At 44.6% G+C, this 18,644-nt stretch overlaps 1 protein-coding gene across 3 annotated transcripts in view; it reads left to right on the top strand.

Moving 5' to 3' along the window:
• Positions 1–18,644, top strand: part of MAST3 (microtubule associated serine/threonine kinase 3) — a 254,091-nt gene that overhangs the window by 162,225 nt on the left and 73,222 nt on the right. For all 3 annotated transcript variants that reach the window (XM_088450860.1, XM_088450862.1, XM_088450861.1), the window contains 9 exons: positions 1,484–1,504; positions 1,598–1,676; positions 2,286–2,443; positions 3,407–3,482; positions 5,404–5,613; positions 6,120–6,221; positions 8,407–8,539; positions 10,209–10,276; positions 10,416–10,501. In XM_088450860.1, the coding sequence (XP_088306986.1) occupies positions 1,484–1,504; positions 1,598–1,676; positions 2,286–2,443; positions 3,407–3,482; positions 5,404–5,613; positions 6,120–6,221; positions 8,407–8,539; positions 10,209–10,276; positions 10,416–10,501 (933 nt within the window). The remainder of the gene's footprint in view (positions 1–1,483; positions 1,505–1,597; positions 1,677–2,285; positions 2,444–3,406; positions 3,483–5,403; positions 5,614–6,119; positions 6,222–8,406; positions 8,540–10,208; positions 10,277–10,415; positions 10,502–18,644) is intronic.

An 18,644-nucleotide genomic window follows, 5' to 3' on the forward strand; every position in this document is an offset into this window, starting at 1 on the left:
GTGGGCTCTCCACCTGGGAGTTTTTCAACTCCTCGTGGACAAATGGGGCCTACCAAATATAGACCTCAAGGCCTCACGTCTCAACCACAAGGTCCCCAGGTACGGGTCCAGGACCAGAGATCCCTCAGCCACCTTCGTGGACGCGCTAGCGGTGAGGTGGGGCTTCAAGCTGGCATATCTCTTTCTTCCGATTTTCCTCCTCCCAAGGGTCCTCAGTAATTTCAAACAGGAAGGTGGCAAAGTAATACTAGTAGCTTCTGCTTGGCCCTGGCGCCATTGGTTTACCGACATACGGAATCTATCCATAGACACTCCGTTTCCTCTTCCTCTATGGCCGGATCTGTAAGTCCCTAAGGTAAGGTAAGTCCCTGTCTGCATCCGGACTTACCTTGTCTGTCTTTGATGGCGTTGCTCTTGAGTCTTCCATCTTAAGAGACAAAGGTTTCTCCAGCTCTGTGATTTAGACGATGCTTAGGGCAGGAAAGCCTTCCTCTACCCGCATCTATTACAGAGTGTGGCACTCTTTTGGTCAATGGTGTTCCCACAGAAAGTATGACCCTAAAGTCGATGTTGATTGACAGCACGCCCCCTTTGATCAGACACAACGAGCGAAGGAAAGTCCTTCGCTCGTCGCGTCTGGCGCATGCGCACGACGGAGCTCTCTCCGTCGTGCGCATGCTCAGTGCAGAACATCGACCCACTTGCGAGCGGACAGCCGCTCGCGAGTGGGTCTGAATCAGGCCCATTGTTCTTCATTTTCCTCTTTCCATCTCCTGCCTTGGGCTTGTTTACAAAACTGCCTGTGGCCAGGGGCGGGGTATATGTGAAGGAGGACTGTGAGGCATCCTGGAAGCTGAAAGCTTAACTGTTTGGTGCCTGGGTGACTACAAACCACATTTCCCTATGGTATCCCTGTGGCCCCTATGGACCTCGAAGAAAAAGACTTAAAGGTAAATTTACCATAACTCTTACTTTTTTCTGGTTCTGTGCTTTATGTGGTTTACCATTGTATATCTATATATAACATGACGTTGGAGGGTGCTTGAACTTCAGCAATTGTCTCTACATAGATCCTAGGAAGGCGGACTCTGCAATAAGTCATTGAGAGACTGTCATTTGCATTCACCTGTTATTTATGATTCTGTAGATACAAGAATAAACCAGCGATTATTACATAGTGATGACAAAACTGTTACCAGTGAAGAGTTTTATTAACTCCACATCTTTAAATCAAAGAAAAGTGAGGACACCGATTTTACCCTTTAAATTGCCAGTTACTTTGAAGTCTCCATCATCATTCATACTATAGTACGGTAGTCATTATATCCAGGCAATAGGTAGCAATAACCACTGACTTAATTATTATCTATTTATGTCCACATATGTTTGTTTCTCTATTTCCTTCCTAATTAGTCTGCAGTTTATTACTTGTTTTTATGGCCTGTACTGATGCTCTTTTTCTTTCTGCCTTTAATACTTGCAGCCATGGACCACGCACTGACAGGTAATCACATATATAAAAGATTGCATGCCTTTTAAAGTTGTTTTTTTTAAATTCTAATCATGCAGATATTTAAGTATTTTCTGTAATTTTCAGGGCTGATGGACGTAGATGGTCCCTGGCATCTCTCCCCTCTTCCGGTTATGGCACCAACACTCCAAGCTCAACTCTCTCGGTAACGCACTTACATCATAGTGTGTATGCTGCAATACATATAACTTAAAACTGAAACCTTATTCAAAATGTGACAATTGGTGGAATATGGGGTTACCACAACTATTTCCTAATATCCACATTATTTTCTGACTTTAAGTACACCTTTATTATTAATTTTTGTCCATGATGTAAGTATTCTGTTAAACTGACATGACAAAAACATGTCTGCATGTGTGTATATGGGTTGGAATGCAGCCTTATGACAGTTATGTGTCTACAAACCGAGAAGCCGACAATCGGAGATATCTGTCCTGCATGTTGAATGAAAAAAAATGTGTCCTCTTCCCCATTAGTGGCATTCGCAGAATCCATAATTTAGAAAAATATATTTGTTATAATTTGGCATCTTCCTAATGCTACCATAGCATACATCAAGCCTCACAGCAATTCTTTGTGACTGTATAGTTTTGGACAGGCTCTCTCTTATTTGTGTATGGTGATAGATTAATGTACACTGAGGCATTATTTAGTCCTTTGTGTACCAGTGGCTTACAGAGTAGTTCATAATGCTTTTTTGTTTGTAACATTCATCAGGCTCTTGTTAATGTATGTGTATATGTCTCTGCAGTCTTCCTCCTCCTCCCAAGAGAGACTGCACCAGCTGCCCTTCCAACCCACTGCAGATGAGCTGCACTTCCTCTCCAAACACTTCCGCAGCACTGAGAGTGTCACCGACGAAGAGGGAAGGCGTTCACCATGCATGCGTCCCCGTTCCCGAAGCCTCAGGTCAGGAACTGCCTGCCTGTATTTACAATTAAAAGACCCCTCTATAATCTAAGAAACATGTAAAAGTAGAATATCCCTGCTGGTGATGGCTATTAAATGTTTTGGCTTTTCTCTGAAAAAATAATATTCCATAAATTTATAGTGACGATTGAGAAATTGCCCTGCTCCTTTTTTTCTCTTCAGAATTTGCTTAAGTACCGGCATCCTAAATAAAAACCATGTGCAAACATACATGAAAGGGAATGGCTTCTGCCTGGACTACATACTTGTCTAAATCAGTCCAGCTGAGCTTAAACAAAGGTATCACCACACTCCGTAACTATAATGTAGTCCATACCCCGGCCACTGCTGGAAACTGTAGCTCACAACATTGCAACATGAACAGTGGTTTTTAAACCCCGAATGAGGAAGCAGTGATGTAATAAGCGAATGGGACTGTTTATAATAGAATTCAATGCAATTGTAGAGTGTGGTAGATGATGATATTTATTTGTTTAGTAAATGTAAGTTTTTTTTCTGTAATGCTGGTTGTTGACGCCCCAAAACGGCCGCAGCTTGTCAGTTATGCAGGGGGCTGTCCGAGCGATCTTGCAGACACTGATCGGCACATGCGTAGTATCCATCCTGCACATGCGCCGGTCGTTCCACCATTGGAATTGTACACAAACTATGTGGTTTGCGTAGAACTCTGAATCAGGCTATGTTAGACGATTGAGGTCCTAAACAGCCAGAAGACGAGATGTTTAAGTTTATTGCCGGTAAATTTAAAGTGCCCACGGTCCTGTCATCGCACTTTATACCACCATGGTACCCATTGTCAACAATGGATTTAAGTACAAAAAAAATATTCCATTCACTGTTCACTATAAAAGTGAGCTGTACAGAAAACACACAAGCTATAATTATTTGAAACTGATTAATGGAAGTAGCCAGTATAAAAAGTCACTTGTTTTTGCCTTTTAGCCCTGGTCGTTCATCTATGAACTTTGATAACGAGATCATTATGATGAATCATGTTTACAAGGAGAGATTCCCTAAGGTAAGTGAGTAAGGAAATCTGCTGTATATATCCGGAGAACATTTAAACAAACCAGGAAAATATTATTTTTGTCTCTCGTCTAAGAAATTCCTTTGTGTTGAATGCATTACATAGAAAAAAACTATTACAGCTTTTGTCGTTTGGATACAATACAGCTAATTTGTACATAGTGAAGATTGAGACTAACCATTATTGTGCAATCTACCTAAAGGGGGGTTTTCTTTTTCAAAATATATTTTTAAACTGCCTATTTTCATCTCTTCCAACTTTTTTTTTTTTTTGTGGATGAATATTTAGAACTGAGCAGCAGTTTTCCTGCTAGAGATTGATCTATACTATACAATGGGCAGCAGCTAGTTACACACTGTGGTACATATTTAATTAAATGCGGGGCTTATCACTGGCATTTAGCAGTGACCAGGGCTTTTCAATTGCAGCCCTCTGTAAGCCACAGGCTCCACTTCCTGCAGATTTCTGTTCACGCTCTCCTGAGGTGCGAGAGGGTGCAAAACAAAATCGGCATTTAGTGCCTTCTGCATTTACCACAGCCGCTGCAACCACGTTAACTTATTGCCCCGGGTACTTAACCCAGGATCTATCGTTAGCTGTGGGCTTAGTGGGAGGAAATGGACTTATAATTCAAAAGCTCCGGGTATTAAAGCTTGAGGCTATTCTCCCAAGCCCCGCGGCTAATTGGATATGCCCCTTATGTGATGAAAGTTAACTACTGTTTTTTGTGAGGTAGTAAAATTGTACAATATTGGAAAGTATAGAGGGAGGTGGAGCATTGAATTAATAAATTCTGTATTCTAGTGAAAATCTCTGAAATATCACTCAGGATTAATTAAATTGGGTGCCCACTTTAACTTTTCAAATTAGGCAACCTTGTCTAAAACATAGCTCATAAGATCTTTAAAATAAGCAGTACTTACTAATAACATAGATATCCCATCAATTCACTTATCAACAATCCCTGAGAATTTCTGTCTTACAACAAATGGTTAGTTTCCTATAGCTCAATATAGCTCATGCATAAATGCGTTCTGCACACTACTTCTGTGCAATTAGAATTTGGAATATTGCTTAATCTTATGCTGAAAGTGTCCTAGCTGAATAGAGAATCATTAATTAGAACATCAGAAATTATTTTAGTTATGATAACCGCAAATAATCTTATTGTATGACATTAATATACATACAAGGTTGTATGTTACTGAGCTGAATTGCATACTTTAAATAATTGCAGTGTCAATACTAAATGAACAGTGTTCGCCATGCTCACTCCTTTCCCTATTACACCCATTGTACTGTAGCATTATGGTATCCTAGATTGCAATACTCCATTTAATCCAAGCTGCACTTTAAAGTAGTGTAAAATCATAACCCTATTCACCCCTTCAGAGTTCCATAATGCTGTTTTGCCCATATCTACATTATCTGTATGTCTTTCATCCCAATAGAAAAACTGGGCTTTATGATACCTCGGAGGGTCTTGTGGTCACATAGACCAGTACAAATACAAAGCTGCAATCGCTGAACTTGTGGCTATCTATTTTACTGTCCTACCACATCACCTTTCAGATGCCTTCTTAAATGGTGAATAAGGTAGCTTTAAAAGCACAGAGGTGCTTCTCCATCCTACAACATTGTAAAGCAACAGAATCTGAGGGATATTTTGGCATTTTTAGCTATATATGACTCTCTTCTTTAGATTATTGGATTCACGTAGATGAACTTGACTGTGATGTAAGAGCAAAGTGACATTTTGTGACTTCAATTTTTAAGCTTTTTATAGTGCATTAGAACCACTTACACCTAACTTGAATGTATGGGTTAAGTTGTCCTTTTTGAAAGTTAAGGAAATATTGTTTCCTCATTCATCTGGTGTCTTGTACTTAATCTGGACCTATTTTTAATTTAGGCCACTGCACAAATGGAGGAGAGACTTGAAGACATCATTACAAACTTCTGCACCAATCGGACTTTACCTCTTGCTGATGGCGTACTAGGTTTTATTCACCATCAGATCATCGAACTAGCTCGAGATTGTCTGGACAAATCCAAAGGGGCACTTGTCACTTCTAGATATTTTGTGGAGTTGCAGGAAAAGCTGGAAAAGATGCTGCAAGATGTGAGTTTATTTGTGCAGATGTTGAAATCAGGAATTTATTGCTTGAAAGACAAACTTGCCTAATGGAATTAGCAAAAGATGAATTCATAATATGCATATTACAATGCTATGTCCATCTCCACAAACCTTACTGTAGCTCTTAATCATACAGTATGTGAGCATCTTCGTACAACACTCCAGCTTGGGGATAGGCTCTGACATTAATGTCAATGGCTTTTATTGAAAGTGTTTAAAAAATATGGGGAGGGGGGAACAGGAAAAAAAAAAAAGACGGAACCATAGATTACATAATCAGGCATTGAACATTCTAAGGAACATGGGGATAGGACCAGACTTTCTTATTATAGATAATATTGTATAGACAAGTGTGTGTAGCATTTGCTTGCTGCACTTGCTGAGAATTTCTGATGTTGCTCGTCTGTTTTATTGTAGAAGTTGCACACGCAACGACGCAGTCAAACAGTATCCCAAAATGTCATAATGATTTTTCTTTCTTCCTTCTAAAGGCCTACAATCGCTCAGAGAGTGAGGAAGTCGCATTCATCGTCCAACTAGCAAGAAAGCTGCTGATGATTATCGCACGCCCTGCACGATTGCTTGAGTGCCTGGTAATGCAGTCATTATGACAAAGTCCTACCTCACTTCATAACCACTTATACTGAATAAAGAGCAAAGTTAAGAATAATAGTGTAATTTGCATCTAGTAATAACATACCACCTGCTTCTATAGTGTCTTAATTCCTAACATCTGTATTTTTCCATTTTGTATAGTGACATGGATCTGTCCCAATTCTGCAATGAGGGCTTGGTTCAGTGCTGTCAGACTAGTATTTGTTTGTGAATCCGGTGTCTGATATTCTTCTGTGTTGGTGTCTGGAGGCGTGTACAGAAAGCTGGCAGGCCTAAGGAGACCTCCTGACATGTAGTGAAGAACACTTCCCTGACCGGGAATCGAACCCGGGTCTCGGTGGAGAGGTGCCGGATCGTACCCTCTTGACCACCAGGGACGTTAGTGTTGAAGACAAGTTATGTGCAATCAGAGGAGAGTGTGGCAGTAAATTGACCAGGCTGATACTGGATTACTACTGTAGATATATAATAAAACACTCTTCTTACTGTAAACGGAATGCTTGGAGTGGTAGATCTTGGCAACGTGTTCACCAGGCTGAAACTGGGTTGTCGCTGTAGTCCAGGGTCACTCAAATGGTAGCAGGACCGGAATGGGTTGTAGGCAATGATACCAGGAACAGCATCAAATGGAGCAGGAACACTCACCATGTAGTGAGAATAGTATACACAGGCGAGTTGTAGGTTTGGATAACTGGAACAGGTAGGTATTCTCTGTGCAACTAGTGGGATAGCTGCTTCAGGCATAGACCGAACCAGATGTTGACCGTACACTGGAATGGATAGTGGATGCTGATACCAGGAGCGGCATCAGTGGTGCAGGAACACTCACCATGCAATGAGAATGGTATACACAGTAACTGGGTTACCTGGGATAGGCTGAGCAAAGACAGGTGGCTCAGGCTATCACTTGATTGGCTGTTGCAAACAGGTGATCGGGACTTGTCACTGTAGTACTCTGTAGCAGGCTTAGATCTTGCTTGAGGCCTAGCAGGCCGAGAAACACTGAACCCTGTGCGTCTGGGGTGTGATAGAGAATGCTGGCAGAATCGGTAAGAGACCTGACGGCAGGGGAAACAGACCCGGGTTGTGACAAGTGCTTCATGTAAAGCGTGTGTTTGACCTTTTGCAATGAATAAGATCAGTAGCAATTGTATCTGAAACTGCCAGAGAAGTACCAACTGTCCCATTGAGATTCACAATGAAAGTAGCAGAGATTTATCTTTACCAAGGTACATTTCTAGTGCTTTTGGTCAAAATTAAATTATTTGGAAACTGTAATTGTAGCTTAGGTCGCATTGGAGTTTATTTCAGTTATGTGAAGATCTCTGGAGGGTACACACGGTCAGATTTTCTGGAAGATATGAACGATAACGTTTGTAAAAATCGTTACATCGTTGACATGCATCGACGAACGATGCGCATGCCCGCATGTCAGACAGCGATATCTGATATCGACTGTGTCTGCAGTCAGATTTGAACGATATCATTCATTTAAATACTGTCAGAAATCGTTAATGAAATCATTGGTAAAAATTTTCAAATCGTCGATCTAGCAAGTCTGACCGTGTGTATGCACCATAAGGCAGTATGTTGTACTTTCCTTGTGCTGATGAATGTTTGCCAGACTTACTCAGAATATCCTTTGCTTAAGTCTACTTTACTAATTGACAATTGCTTTCTACTTTTTTACCTGACAATTACTTTGTGTTAAATCCTAGGCTATGTTCACTCTTTTCTATTATTCTGCCTCCTATAAATCAAGGCTTATATTATGCTAATTATTTTGTGAGCAGGATAGGCTGCGGTAAGAAAGTTAGTCTTCACGGGTTCTACAGGACAGGCCGTGTCAAAGGCAACAATCTGGGATTTACCCTGCCCCAAAGTGTAGTTTGAAAAGATGCATCCCATGTTCATTATACCATCTCTGATTTTGGGTTTGTGTGTGAAAGGGGTATCATTCTACTGTAAGTTCTTTCTTGCGTTGTATGTAAATTCGCTGCTTTTTTTGTATCCGAAGCTGACAGGTTTTTGTAGTGTTAGAATGTTGTCTTCTCTTAAATCTGTTCTTTGACTACTGAATAGAATGATTTACTTTCAATATATGTAAATGGGACTGTTGCATTGCTCATTAATGGTGTACTTTTTTTTAATTTTTTTATTTAGGAATTTGATCCAGAGCAGTTTTACCATCTATTAGAGGCTGCTGAAGGTCATGCTAAGGAAGGCCAGGGTATAAAGACCGACATTCCACGCTACATTATCAGCCAGTTGGGGCTCACAAAAGATCCGTTGGAAGGTAAGGTTCTGTGAAGATAATACAGCCTGTGCTTTCATCCTTACAAACCCAATAGTGTATTTTTAAGTTTACATTCCTTAATCTCTTCATGGTCCAGAAAGCAAACTGTTTTTTGTTTTTTTTTCATGCAATTTTTAAATTGAAGTCCTTAAACAATAAGCTCCAGGTGGACAAATTCAAGATGGAGTCTGAGGTTCTGTGTGTGTGATATTGACATTCATTATGTCACCACCATAATGTCGACATAGTCCGTATGCCGACATATAACATGACACTAACAAAATGCCAACCTGTTCAGTATGTCGACATTCAGGATGCTGATACTCTTATTTTAGCCTAACCCTAATTACCCTTTGAATATATCGACATTTTGCCTTTTGACATGCTGATTACAGTCCTCCCTGAGGTCTGTCATAAACAATATAGAGCAAAATTAGTTCATGGTGCCTATGGACATTAGAGATACATACAGTATTTGCACTAAGCCATTTGAGATTGACCTCAGAGCCTTCTCCAGTTTGAGGTCCAGAACCAGCATCACCGCTTACATTTTATTTATAGGGCGCCACAAGTGGTCCGCAGTGCCGTACATACTTCAACAGTAGAACAGTACAGGGTACACAGAACATTACATTACAGTTACCAAAACATAAACAGAGCACAAGTAACAATTTGCACCACAATTCTCAGTACACAATACAGCTGGGAAGGTGAAGGCTGTCATTGAAGTGCTAGAGAAGAGGGCTGTGAGAGTAGGGAGGAAGACCCTGCTCCTAGGAGCTTACAATCAATAATCCCAGTGCTCATTCTACCAGATCGGTGAGTGCGGCATGAGCTGCGTGGCACAGAGTATCAATAAAACAGAATGGGCTGTGTCCCCCAGATTTCCCCCAGCACACTAAATTGTACCTGCAACAATACTTGAAAACTATATGGTAATAGAAATTCAGAGATATTTGTTACATGCACTTGCAAATACATGGTAAGTCACCAGGCCAACTTCACAGCTGGCTCTCAATTTGGATGTATTTCTGTATGTTCCTTTACCATGAGTCCTTACAATAGACAATTACATGGCCCAGAGTGGGTACTGTTATCATGCAGTGTAGGGACCACCAGTCAGAGAAGCTGTGAAGTTGGCCTGGTGGCTTACCTTCTATTTGCAAATGCATGCAACAAATATCTAGGAATTTCTATTACCATATAGTTTTCAAGTATTGTTGCAGACACAATTTAGTGTGCTGGGGGTCAACCCCCTTTCTGTTTTTTTTGTTTAGTATGACCCCTGCCTTTCATGCACCTGAAGAGTATTGCCAAATTGATTTGAGCAGCTTCCACTTTATGACACAGACTATCGGCTGAGCAGCTTTGTAGGGCTCTGGTTAATGGCCAAAACATTTCCTAGATTGTAGTGCAGCTTTATAGAAGGCTACCTCCTACCTTGCAGTGCTTGTCTATTTAAAGCCAGTCAGTGCCTGCTTCTGCATCCGATTGTAATATATATATGTGACAATTTAAGGCCATATAACAATTTTTACATTTAAATTTGGTTCTAGATCTCAATTGTTTTCATATAAATTATAAATCCATTGTAAGAAACCATAGCCAATTCATTTTTCAGATCATGTACCAAACAACTAATAACCATTTTGATCTCTTGTGTCTGCAGAAATTGTTCAGCTTGATCATTATGATGCAGAGTCCACCCTACAACTGGAACATGAAGACTATCAAGATGTAAGACCTGAAAGATGAGAAAAATACATATTATTTGAAGAAATGCATAACTCAACCCTCATTCCCTCAATCACAGGATGTGTGTTATCGACACTACAGTTCTGATGTCGTAATCTTGTATATACTTCTTGCATTTCAGACATATGTTTCAAGCACACCTACTAAAAAGAATCCAGGAGAGAGTGATTTTGAAACCCTCAAACTGATCAGCAATGGAGCCTATGGGTAGGTGATGGCTGTTCTTTGTTGTGTCCAAACTGAAGCCGGAATACAGCCATTTGAGTCATCCATTTTTGTATATATTATGTAAAGATTATCTTTGTAGTAGTAAACAAGCAAAGATAAACATAAAATATTAGGAGAGATGAAGAAAAAAGGTTAAAGAGCAACTTCAAATTTTGCGACCTTATTCTAGCATGTCGGCCTGTGGTACTAAGCAGACTTAAGGTCCCTTGATTTGGCTGTGTAGATGGATTATGATATCCGTACTAACTGCATGGAATAGAAGACCGCTTGATGCAAAGCTCATTATGGCCCTGTCCCAGCTACTTTTTCAAAGCTCTGTATTCCTTCATCAGAAAACAATCATGTGGCTAGTAGAAAAAGCAGATGATAATCCTAGTGATTTTTGTACAATATGCCCCACTCTCATTCCTGCTGGCTGGTATACAGAATAAAGCAGATTGTAATCTTGGTGCCTAGTATATAAAAAAGCAGGCTTCTTCAATGTTGACGACTAGTTTACAGAGTAAACCCTTGGTCCTTAGTTACTTGCTCAAATAGTTGGCACACATATTATTAGTGACTATTTTCAAAGCATTCCTTCATCCTTTGTTACTAGATTACAAAGCAGTCTTCTCAATTCATAGTGTGATGGAATTGGGTTTTATATATCACTCAGATCAGCATCAGGCACCAAGTTTTATTAAGTATCAGCGGTAGGGGAAGGCGGGGCTAGTTACAAAAATACAGAATTTCATATATTTCAAACCTCTTTAATCACAACCAAACAGAAAAATTTACAGACAAAACAGTATTCTGTCTTCTATTTATATTGGGTGCAAGCTACATCCAGTAATTATTATTAACAATGAAAAACAAAAATAATCGTAACAATATTCCCCTCGACAAGGGTAAGTTGTTACGGCGTTGGGGCAATTGTTATAAATAAAATATTGTATACAAAATCTTAATATAAAAAGCGTTCATTATAAAACTTTCTGCGATAAACGTACAATCACATTTGGCATATATTTGGTATATAGTCTGATGACAATAACAAACATCGCTCATCGTCTTCACTGACTATTTCTGATTCACAATTAGTGCAAGTAAATGCTAATGCATCACCTCTTACACAAGCAATATGAGCCCACCCTTTACATTCAATACACTGCACCCACTACGGGCCACTTTTCGACATGCAGGGGGGAGGGGTTGGCAGCCGGCTGTGCTGCCCCCAGCAAGTGGCGCCCCTAGACACGTGCCTAGTGGGAAATCCGCCACTAAATGTGGGGCATGTTGTTACAAGGAACAACTTGCCTCCAATACTGTCTACCAACTTACCCCAAGTGACGTCGTATAACCAAGATGGTCAGAGTTTGATTTCTGTGCTTCAATTCAATTTATAACAATGATAATACATACACTAATGGTCTGTGATTCTAACAAGATGTAATTCTAAACACTTACCTTTAACAGTCCAGCTAAGATACGACTTCAAATCTAGGTGAAAAATGTTACTTTGGAACACGTCTACGCTAGCGTCGTTTCGCTGAGCACTGACGGTAACTTTTTCAAACTTGTACCCAGTCGCACGAGGCGCGACGTGGGTGTGGTTTTAGATTCATTGTAACAATTTGCCTCTGTAACAACTATCCTACACTTAATGCTATTGTAAACCAACAGAGTAACAAGCTCGTAATAACTTCCGCGTAGTGGTCGACAGATCCAGCATGTGGCAATTCATAGTCCATATAGCAAGTTTTCCTGGTCCCAGAGCATTACCTCTTAGATCAGTCTTTCCCAAATCAAAGCCTCCATGGGAAATGACAGTACCCTTGTCAGGGGATATGGTATGACTATGTTGACATTGACCATGGCAACATACATCATATTGATACTGATGAAATGTCTTCATGATAGATTGTGGACATATTGTCCCTTGTAGCCCTGAGGTGACTTACCTGCTCCTGACAGCTGCAGGTCCTGGTGGTCATGTGACTATCAGTTCTGGTGGAGTTATCTGAAGGAGCAGTGTTCCAGTGAGTACACTGGCCCAGTGCCTATAAATCTCCCCCTAGTGCCTATCCCTATCCCTCCTGTCCCGCAGCCTATCCCTAATGTCAACATTCTGAGAATTTCACCTGATGACATATCGGATGTGAACATGTCAGCATCATCCGAAAACCCATGTGTTGCCTGCCGACATTATAAAAATGTTGACGACATAACCGACGACTTTATGGTGTCAATAACATTATAAAGAATGTTTACCTTGGTTTTGTCGACCTAATGACTGCATACCCTGATTGGGCATTCTGTGGGCTGACCTCCCCAGGTGATATGGGACATGTAAAGCACCCACTGTGAGGGCTCCAATGATTCTAACGAGCCACAAGTTTGGACAATTATACCATCTGAATTGGGAAAATGCATTGTTAATGTACTCTCTGTCTGCTTAGCACCAACCATGCTTATACTTAAACTGTGAGGTGCTTTTTCTGTTTTTTGTTGATAAATCCTCACTAGCAAACTAATGTCCAAATCGATATCTGGTTACAGGTCATACACTTAAGCACTAACCTAACACGTTAAGCATAATAACATTGGCATTGCATACATATGGCAAACATCTTGCGGTCCTCTGTCCAAGGATCTAGTGGTTACTTATATATGATGTGGACTGGAGGGCAGGTACCAAGAACTTTTATTATTATAAACCTCCATTTTTTTATTGGACATATCTGCTCTGCTTTAAATTATATTGCTACATCAGGGTCCATAGGGTATCCACAGGATACCTTGGGGTATAGGTGATGACGTAAGGCATCGGGCACCATAGAGTTAAGTTTTCAGCCTCCCAGGATGCATTAGGGTCCCCCTCCTATACCCCGCCCCCGAGCCAAGGCATCTCAGTTTCGTTTGGTGCCCGGCCGGAGTCGGATGCACCTGTTAGAGGGGGGCTAAGAAGAGCTCCTGAAGTTTTCTACAATGCAGCTGTGGCTGCACATCTGGAAGTACAGCATGGACAGTCAGTACTGACGTCCATGCTGTCTTCCCTACACCCCCGCCGGTACCAGAATGCCGGTACCGATCCGGGGATGCTGGTAATCATCTGAGGTCACAGCTAGCGGTGATCCCAGATGTTTGGGACCATGGCCGGATCTAAGGGGGACAACAAGGTAAGCAGTGAGGTCCTGCGGTGGGACCCTGCTGAACGTGGTCCAGAGTCCCCAGGCAGGGGGCTCCCTGGGGACTGGCTGCAGCGTGGAGCCAGGTACTAACCTGCGCTTCCACTACCCCCTTGGGACAGCGGACCGCGGCAGAGCGGTAGCGCTGCGGCGTCCCAGGGGTTAAATGCATGCCAGGGGAGCGCGCCTTCCCTGTCTCACAGCCGGCGCCTCCCCCGCTGCACACAGCCCTCTCTGCACACGCTGTCTGGCCCTGTGGCAGCACTCCTCCCCAGGCCAGCCTCCTCTATGCTCCTCGGTGGCCATCTTTCTCAACGCATGGTGAACGCTGCTGGACACTTGAAACGGAGGCATCGCGGTCTGGGTCCCCCGGCATACCTCTCCTCCGCTTGGTCAGGTCTGTGTATACAGCGCTGTGTCCTACCAGGTTCTGTGTCTGAGTAGTTGAGTATCAGCGCTGATAGTGCAGGAATTGATTTTCTTTGCATTGTATGTGACTTCTGCTAGCGCTGCTGCCTGTACTTTAAATTTCTTCTGTCAGCCATTTCACTGTCCCTGATCTTTCTGCTAAAGCCCTTGCTGTGCGGTGCTTGCAGGGTGGTCTCACACTATACTAACAAGTATCTGTGAGAGGGGTCACATACTTCATCATGTCTGAGAGTGACTTTCCTCTCCAGCCTCTGTGTACTACATGTAAGGTACCAATAGCGGAGGGGGAGGGTAGCGCGGAGGGGCTATGTCGGCAGTGTTTGTTATTGACGCGGCCAATTACTGTCACGGCTCCGGTACAGGAACCGCCCTGGGCTTGTTTCGCCAAAGCGCTTACAACCCTGGTGGGCCAGTTAGCTCCGCAGCCTGCGTTCTCACAGATGGGATTGTCCCAGCAGTCAGTGGTGTCGTCACCCATGCAGGGTTTCCCGAGGCAATTGATGGTACCACACAGTCTCCCTATTTCCCCTCCCCAGGTCTCCAGGAGCCTGCGTGGGTTAATTCGCTGACAAGTTCTGTACAGCACTTGTCGGACGTGTTACAAGGGGAGTCTGTGTTGCGGCCACATAAGCGGCCGGTGGCGTCTGTCTGCTCCTTATGAGGATGACGACGTGACGTCTGATGATGGGGAGATTCTGGATCTTTCGGACCAGGAACCTCTCCGTACTAAAGAGTCGGACGCTAGGTCCAAGGTATATATTCCTGGACTTATTCGGGCAGTCCGCACAGCTTTAGTGATTGAGGACGAACATCCTCCGGTGTCCAAATCTAAATATGCCTTTTTTAAGGATATTAAGGGTGACGCCACAGTGTTTCCTCTTTCGGGTCAGTTAGTGGATCATTTAGAGGAAGCGTGGAAACAGCCTGGCAAACGGTATCAGCCGCAGAGACGTTTGGCGGTGGCTTATCCGTTTGCGGATAATTATTTTTCTAAGTGGGAATTCCCTCAACAGGTGGATTCTCATGTGACACGCCTAGTCCGTAGTGCCACGTTGCCCATGCCCTCCATGTCTTCCCTGAAGGATGCTACGGACCGTAAGGTGGAGATCTGCCTAAAGTCCGTTTATTCTCTTGCGGGGGGGGGGCAGCTAGGCCGGCTATGGCCATTTGTTGGGTAGCCAGAGCTATGGAGCGCTGGGCTGATACTTTGGAGGCGTTTTTCGATTCCGACTGGTCGGCTGAGCAGACCGAGGTGATAGGCAATCTCCGGGACTCGGCCACTTATATCAATGAAGCGGCCTTGGATATCAGTACCCTGGCGTCTCGGATTTCTTCGGCAGCTGTAGCTGCTCGTCGCACCTTATGGTTGCGATCTTGGAAACGGATGCTGATTCCAAAAAGGGCTTGGAAGCTTTGCCTTTTAATGGAGAGGTTCTATTTGGTCCGGGCCTGGACAAAATTTGTAGCCACGCTGGCGGCAGCCAAATCTGCATGTCTCCCGTCTGCTGCAGTTCCTTCCAGTTCAGGTACTTCGTCCTTTCGGCCTTATAGGGCCCAGGGTAGGCCTAAAGCACAGTCCTTTCCCCGACAGGCTGGCCCCAAAAAATCGGCCAAGCCCCGGAAGCAGGCCTGGAGTACCATACGTCAGGCCCCTAAGCCAGATGTCAAGCCTGCGGCCTGACGGTCTGGGCCTCTCTTTGGGGGATCCCAAAGTGGGAGGCCACATGCTGCAGTTCGCCCAGTGTTGGTCGGTAACCACGACAGACACTTGGGTTCTTGAGGTGGTTTCTCACGGGTACGCCCTCTCCTTTCGGCACATGCCCCCGTCTCGATTCTTCACCACGGGTCTTCCATCAGACCGGAACAAAGCCTTGGAACTGCGGAAAGTGTTGCACACTATGCTCCAGGCTGGAGTTATAGTGCCTGTTCCATTCTCCCAGAAGGGCCAGGGTTTCTATTCCAATCTGTTTTTGGTGCAGAAACCCAATGGGTCGTTTCGTCCGAAGCTCAAAGCACTCAACAAGTCTTTGCGGGTGCCGAGGTTTCGGATGGAGACCCTATGGTCCATCATTCTGGCGCTGGAACCTGGGGATTACATGGTGTCGTTGGACATACAGGACGCTTACCTGCATGTCCCTATTCTGTTACGCCATCACAGTTCCTCAGGTTTGCAATCCGCAACGACCACTTTCAGTTCCGGGCGTTACCTTTTTGGCTGGCGACAACACCACGTGTATTCACCAAGGTGATGGCGGCTTCCCTGCGGCTGCATTGAGTCCGCATGTTACCGTACTTGGATGACCTTCTGTTGGTGGCAGGATCTCCAGAGCTCCTTCTACGCCACTTGGACCTGACCATTGCGGTACTGCAATGGCAGGGCTGGTTGATAAACTGGCAGAAGTCCACCCTGATCCCGTCTCAGAGGATTCTGCACCTCGGAGCCTTATCGGACTCCGGACAGCAAAGGATCTTTGTGATGGGGGAAAAGATCTCTGCCTTGCAGTTGAGGGTGTGCGCAGTTGTCTGCAGAATCGCCGTGTGTCTCTGCACTCGGCGATGAGGTTACTGGGCTCCATGGTGTCGGTATTCGACATGGTGGAATATGCCCAGTTTCACTCCAGACCTCTGCAGCAATTGATCCTGTCCAAATGGAATGGACTGCCTCAGAGTCTAAAATCCCAGACGATGGTGCTCACTCCGGAGGTTCGCCTGTCCCTAGCCTGGTGGTTGCAGACGACCCATCTCAACAGGGGTCGTCCGTTCTGGGTGGCGAATTGGGTCCTGTTGACAACGGACGCCAGTCTGCGAGGCTGGGGAGCAGTTACAGGTCCACACTTGTTCCAGGGCAGATGGACTCGGGTGGAAACAGAGCTTCCAATAAACATCTTGGAGCTCCGCGCGGTATTCAATGCTCTCCAGCAGGCACATCGGGTTCTCCGAGGTCACCCAGTGCAGGTCCAGTCGGACAACGCTACCACCGTCGCCTACATAAATCGGCAAGGAGGAACCCGAAGTTGGGCGGCTCTCGTAGAGGTGTCCCGAATCCTGGTTTGGGTGGAGCGCAATCTCCCGGCCATATCAGCAGTCTTCATCCCGGGAGTCCTAAACTGGGAGGCGGACTTTCTCAGTCGCCAGGACATTCGTTCGGGGGAATGGTCTCTGCACCAGGACGACTTTCAATTTCTGGTGGACAGGTGGGGTCTTCCAGAGATCGACCTCATGGCGTCCCGGCACAACAACAAGTTGCTGGTGTACGGGTCTCGCACAAGAGACGAAAAGGCGTCTCTGGTGGATGCTTTGTCCGTCCGGTGGACGTTCCGGTTTGCTTATCTGTTTCCTCCGTTTTCCCTTCTTTCACGGGTAATCCGGAAATTCAAACCGGAAGGAGGGACGCTCCTGTTGATAGCTACCGCGTGGCCCGGAGGCACTGGTTCTCAGACCTCCAGGGACTGTCCGTGGACATTCCTCTGTGGTTGCCGTTACGTCCGGACCTCCTGTCACAGGGTCCTTGTCTTCACCCGGACCTGACTCGGCTGTCTTTGACGGCGTGGCTGTTGAGACGGCCATGTTAAGGTCCAGGGGGTTTTCCAGCTCTGTAGTGCAAACAATGCTAAGGGCTCGGAAACCATCCTCTGCAAGGATATACCATCGTGTGTGACATACGTTCTTCCAGTGGTGTCGGCCGAGAGGTTATGCTCCTCGGGAGTTCCGTCTGTCTAGAGTATTAGCTTTCCTACAGGCGGGACTGGACCTGGGCTTCGCCTTGCGTCTCTGAAGGTGCAGGTGTCTGCCCTGTCCGTCTGGTTCCATCGTAGGATTGCTGCAATCCCTGATGTGCGCACTTTTATGCAGGGTGTTCTCAGAATTCAGCCACCTTTTGTTCCACCGGTGGCGCCTTGGGATTTAGCTGTGGTCCTGAGGGCTCTCCAGGGACCGCCATTTGAACCACTGGGCTCAGTGGACCTCAAATGGCTGACAGCTAAAACAATTTTCCTTCTGGCCATTGCTTCGGCCAGACGTGTTTCTGACTTAGGGGCTCTCTCCTGTAGACCCCCTATTCTGATTTTTCATAGGAACAGGGCGGTGCTGCGCACTCATCCTGGTTTCCTTCCTAAAGTTGTTTCCAGTTTTCACATCAACGAGGAAATCGTTGTGCCGGCTTTTAACTCACCTGATCTTTCAGTGGGTGAGGCCACTTTGGGTGTTGTGCGGGCCTTAAGGATTTATGTTGACCACACTTCTTCGTTTAGGAAGTCGGACGCCTTGTTTGTCCTCTATGGCTTCCGTAAAAAGGGTTGGCCTGCTTCAAAGCAGACTTTGGCAGGCTGGATTCGTATGGCCATTTCAGAAGCTTATCTTCATGAAGGCTTTCCGGTTCCTTCCTCTGTGAGGGCTCATTCCACTAGGTCTGTGGGTCCTTCGTGGGCTGCTCGACGTGGTGCCTCTGCAGTCCAGATCTGCAAGGCTGCCACATGGTCCTCGGTCCATACCTTTGTGAGGTATTACGCGTTTGACACCTTTGCCTC

The sequence above is a fragment of the Taudactylus pleione genome, unplaced genomic scaffold (assembly GCF_031769625.1).
Source record: "Taudactylus pleione unplaced genomic scaffold, aTauple2 ptg000532l, whole genome shotgun sequence".
NCBI lineage: Eukaryota > Metazoa > Chordata > Amphibia > Anura > Myobatrachidae > Taudactylus > Taudactylus pleione.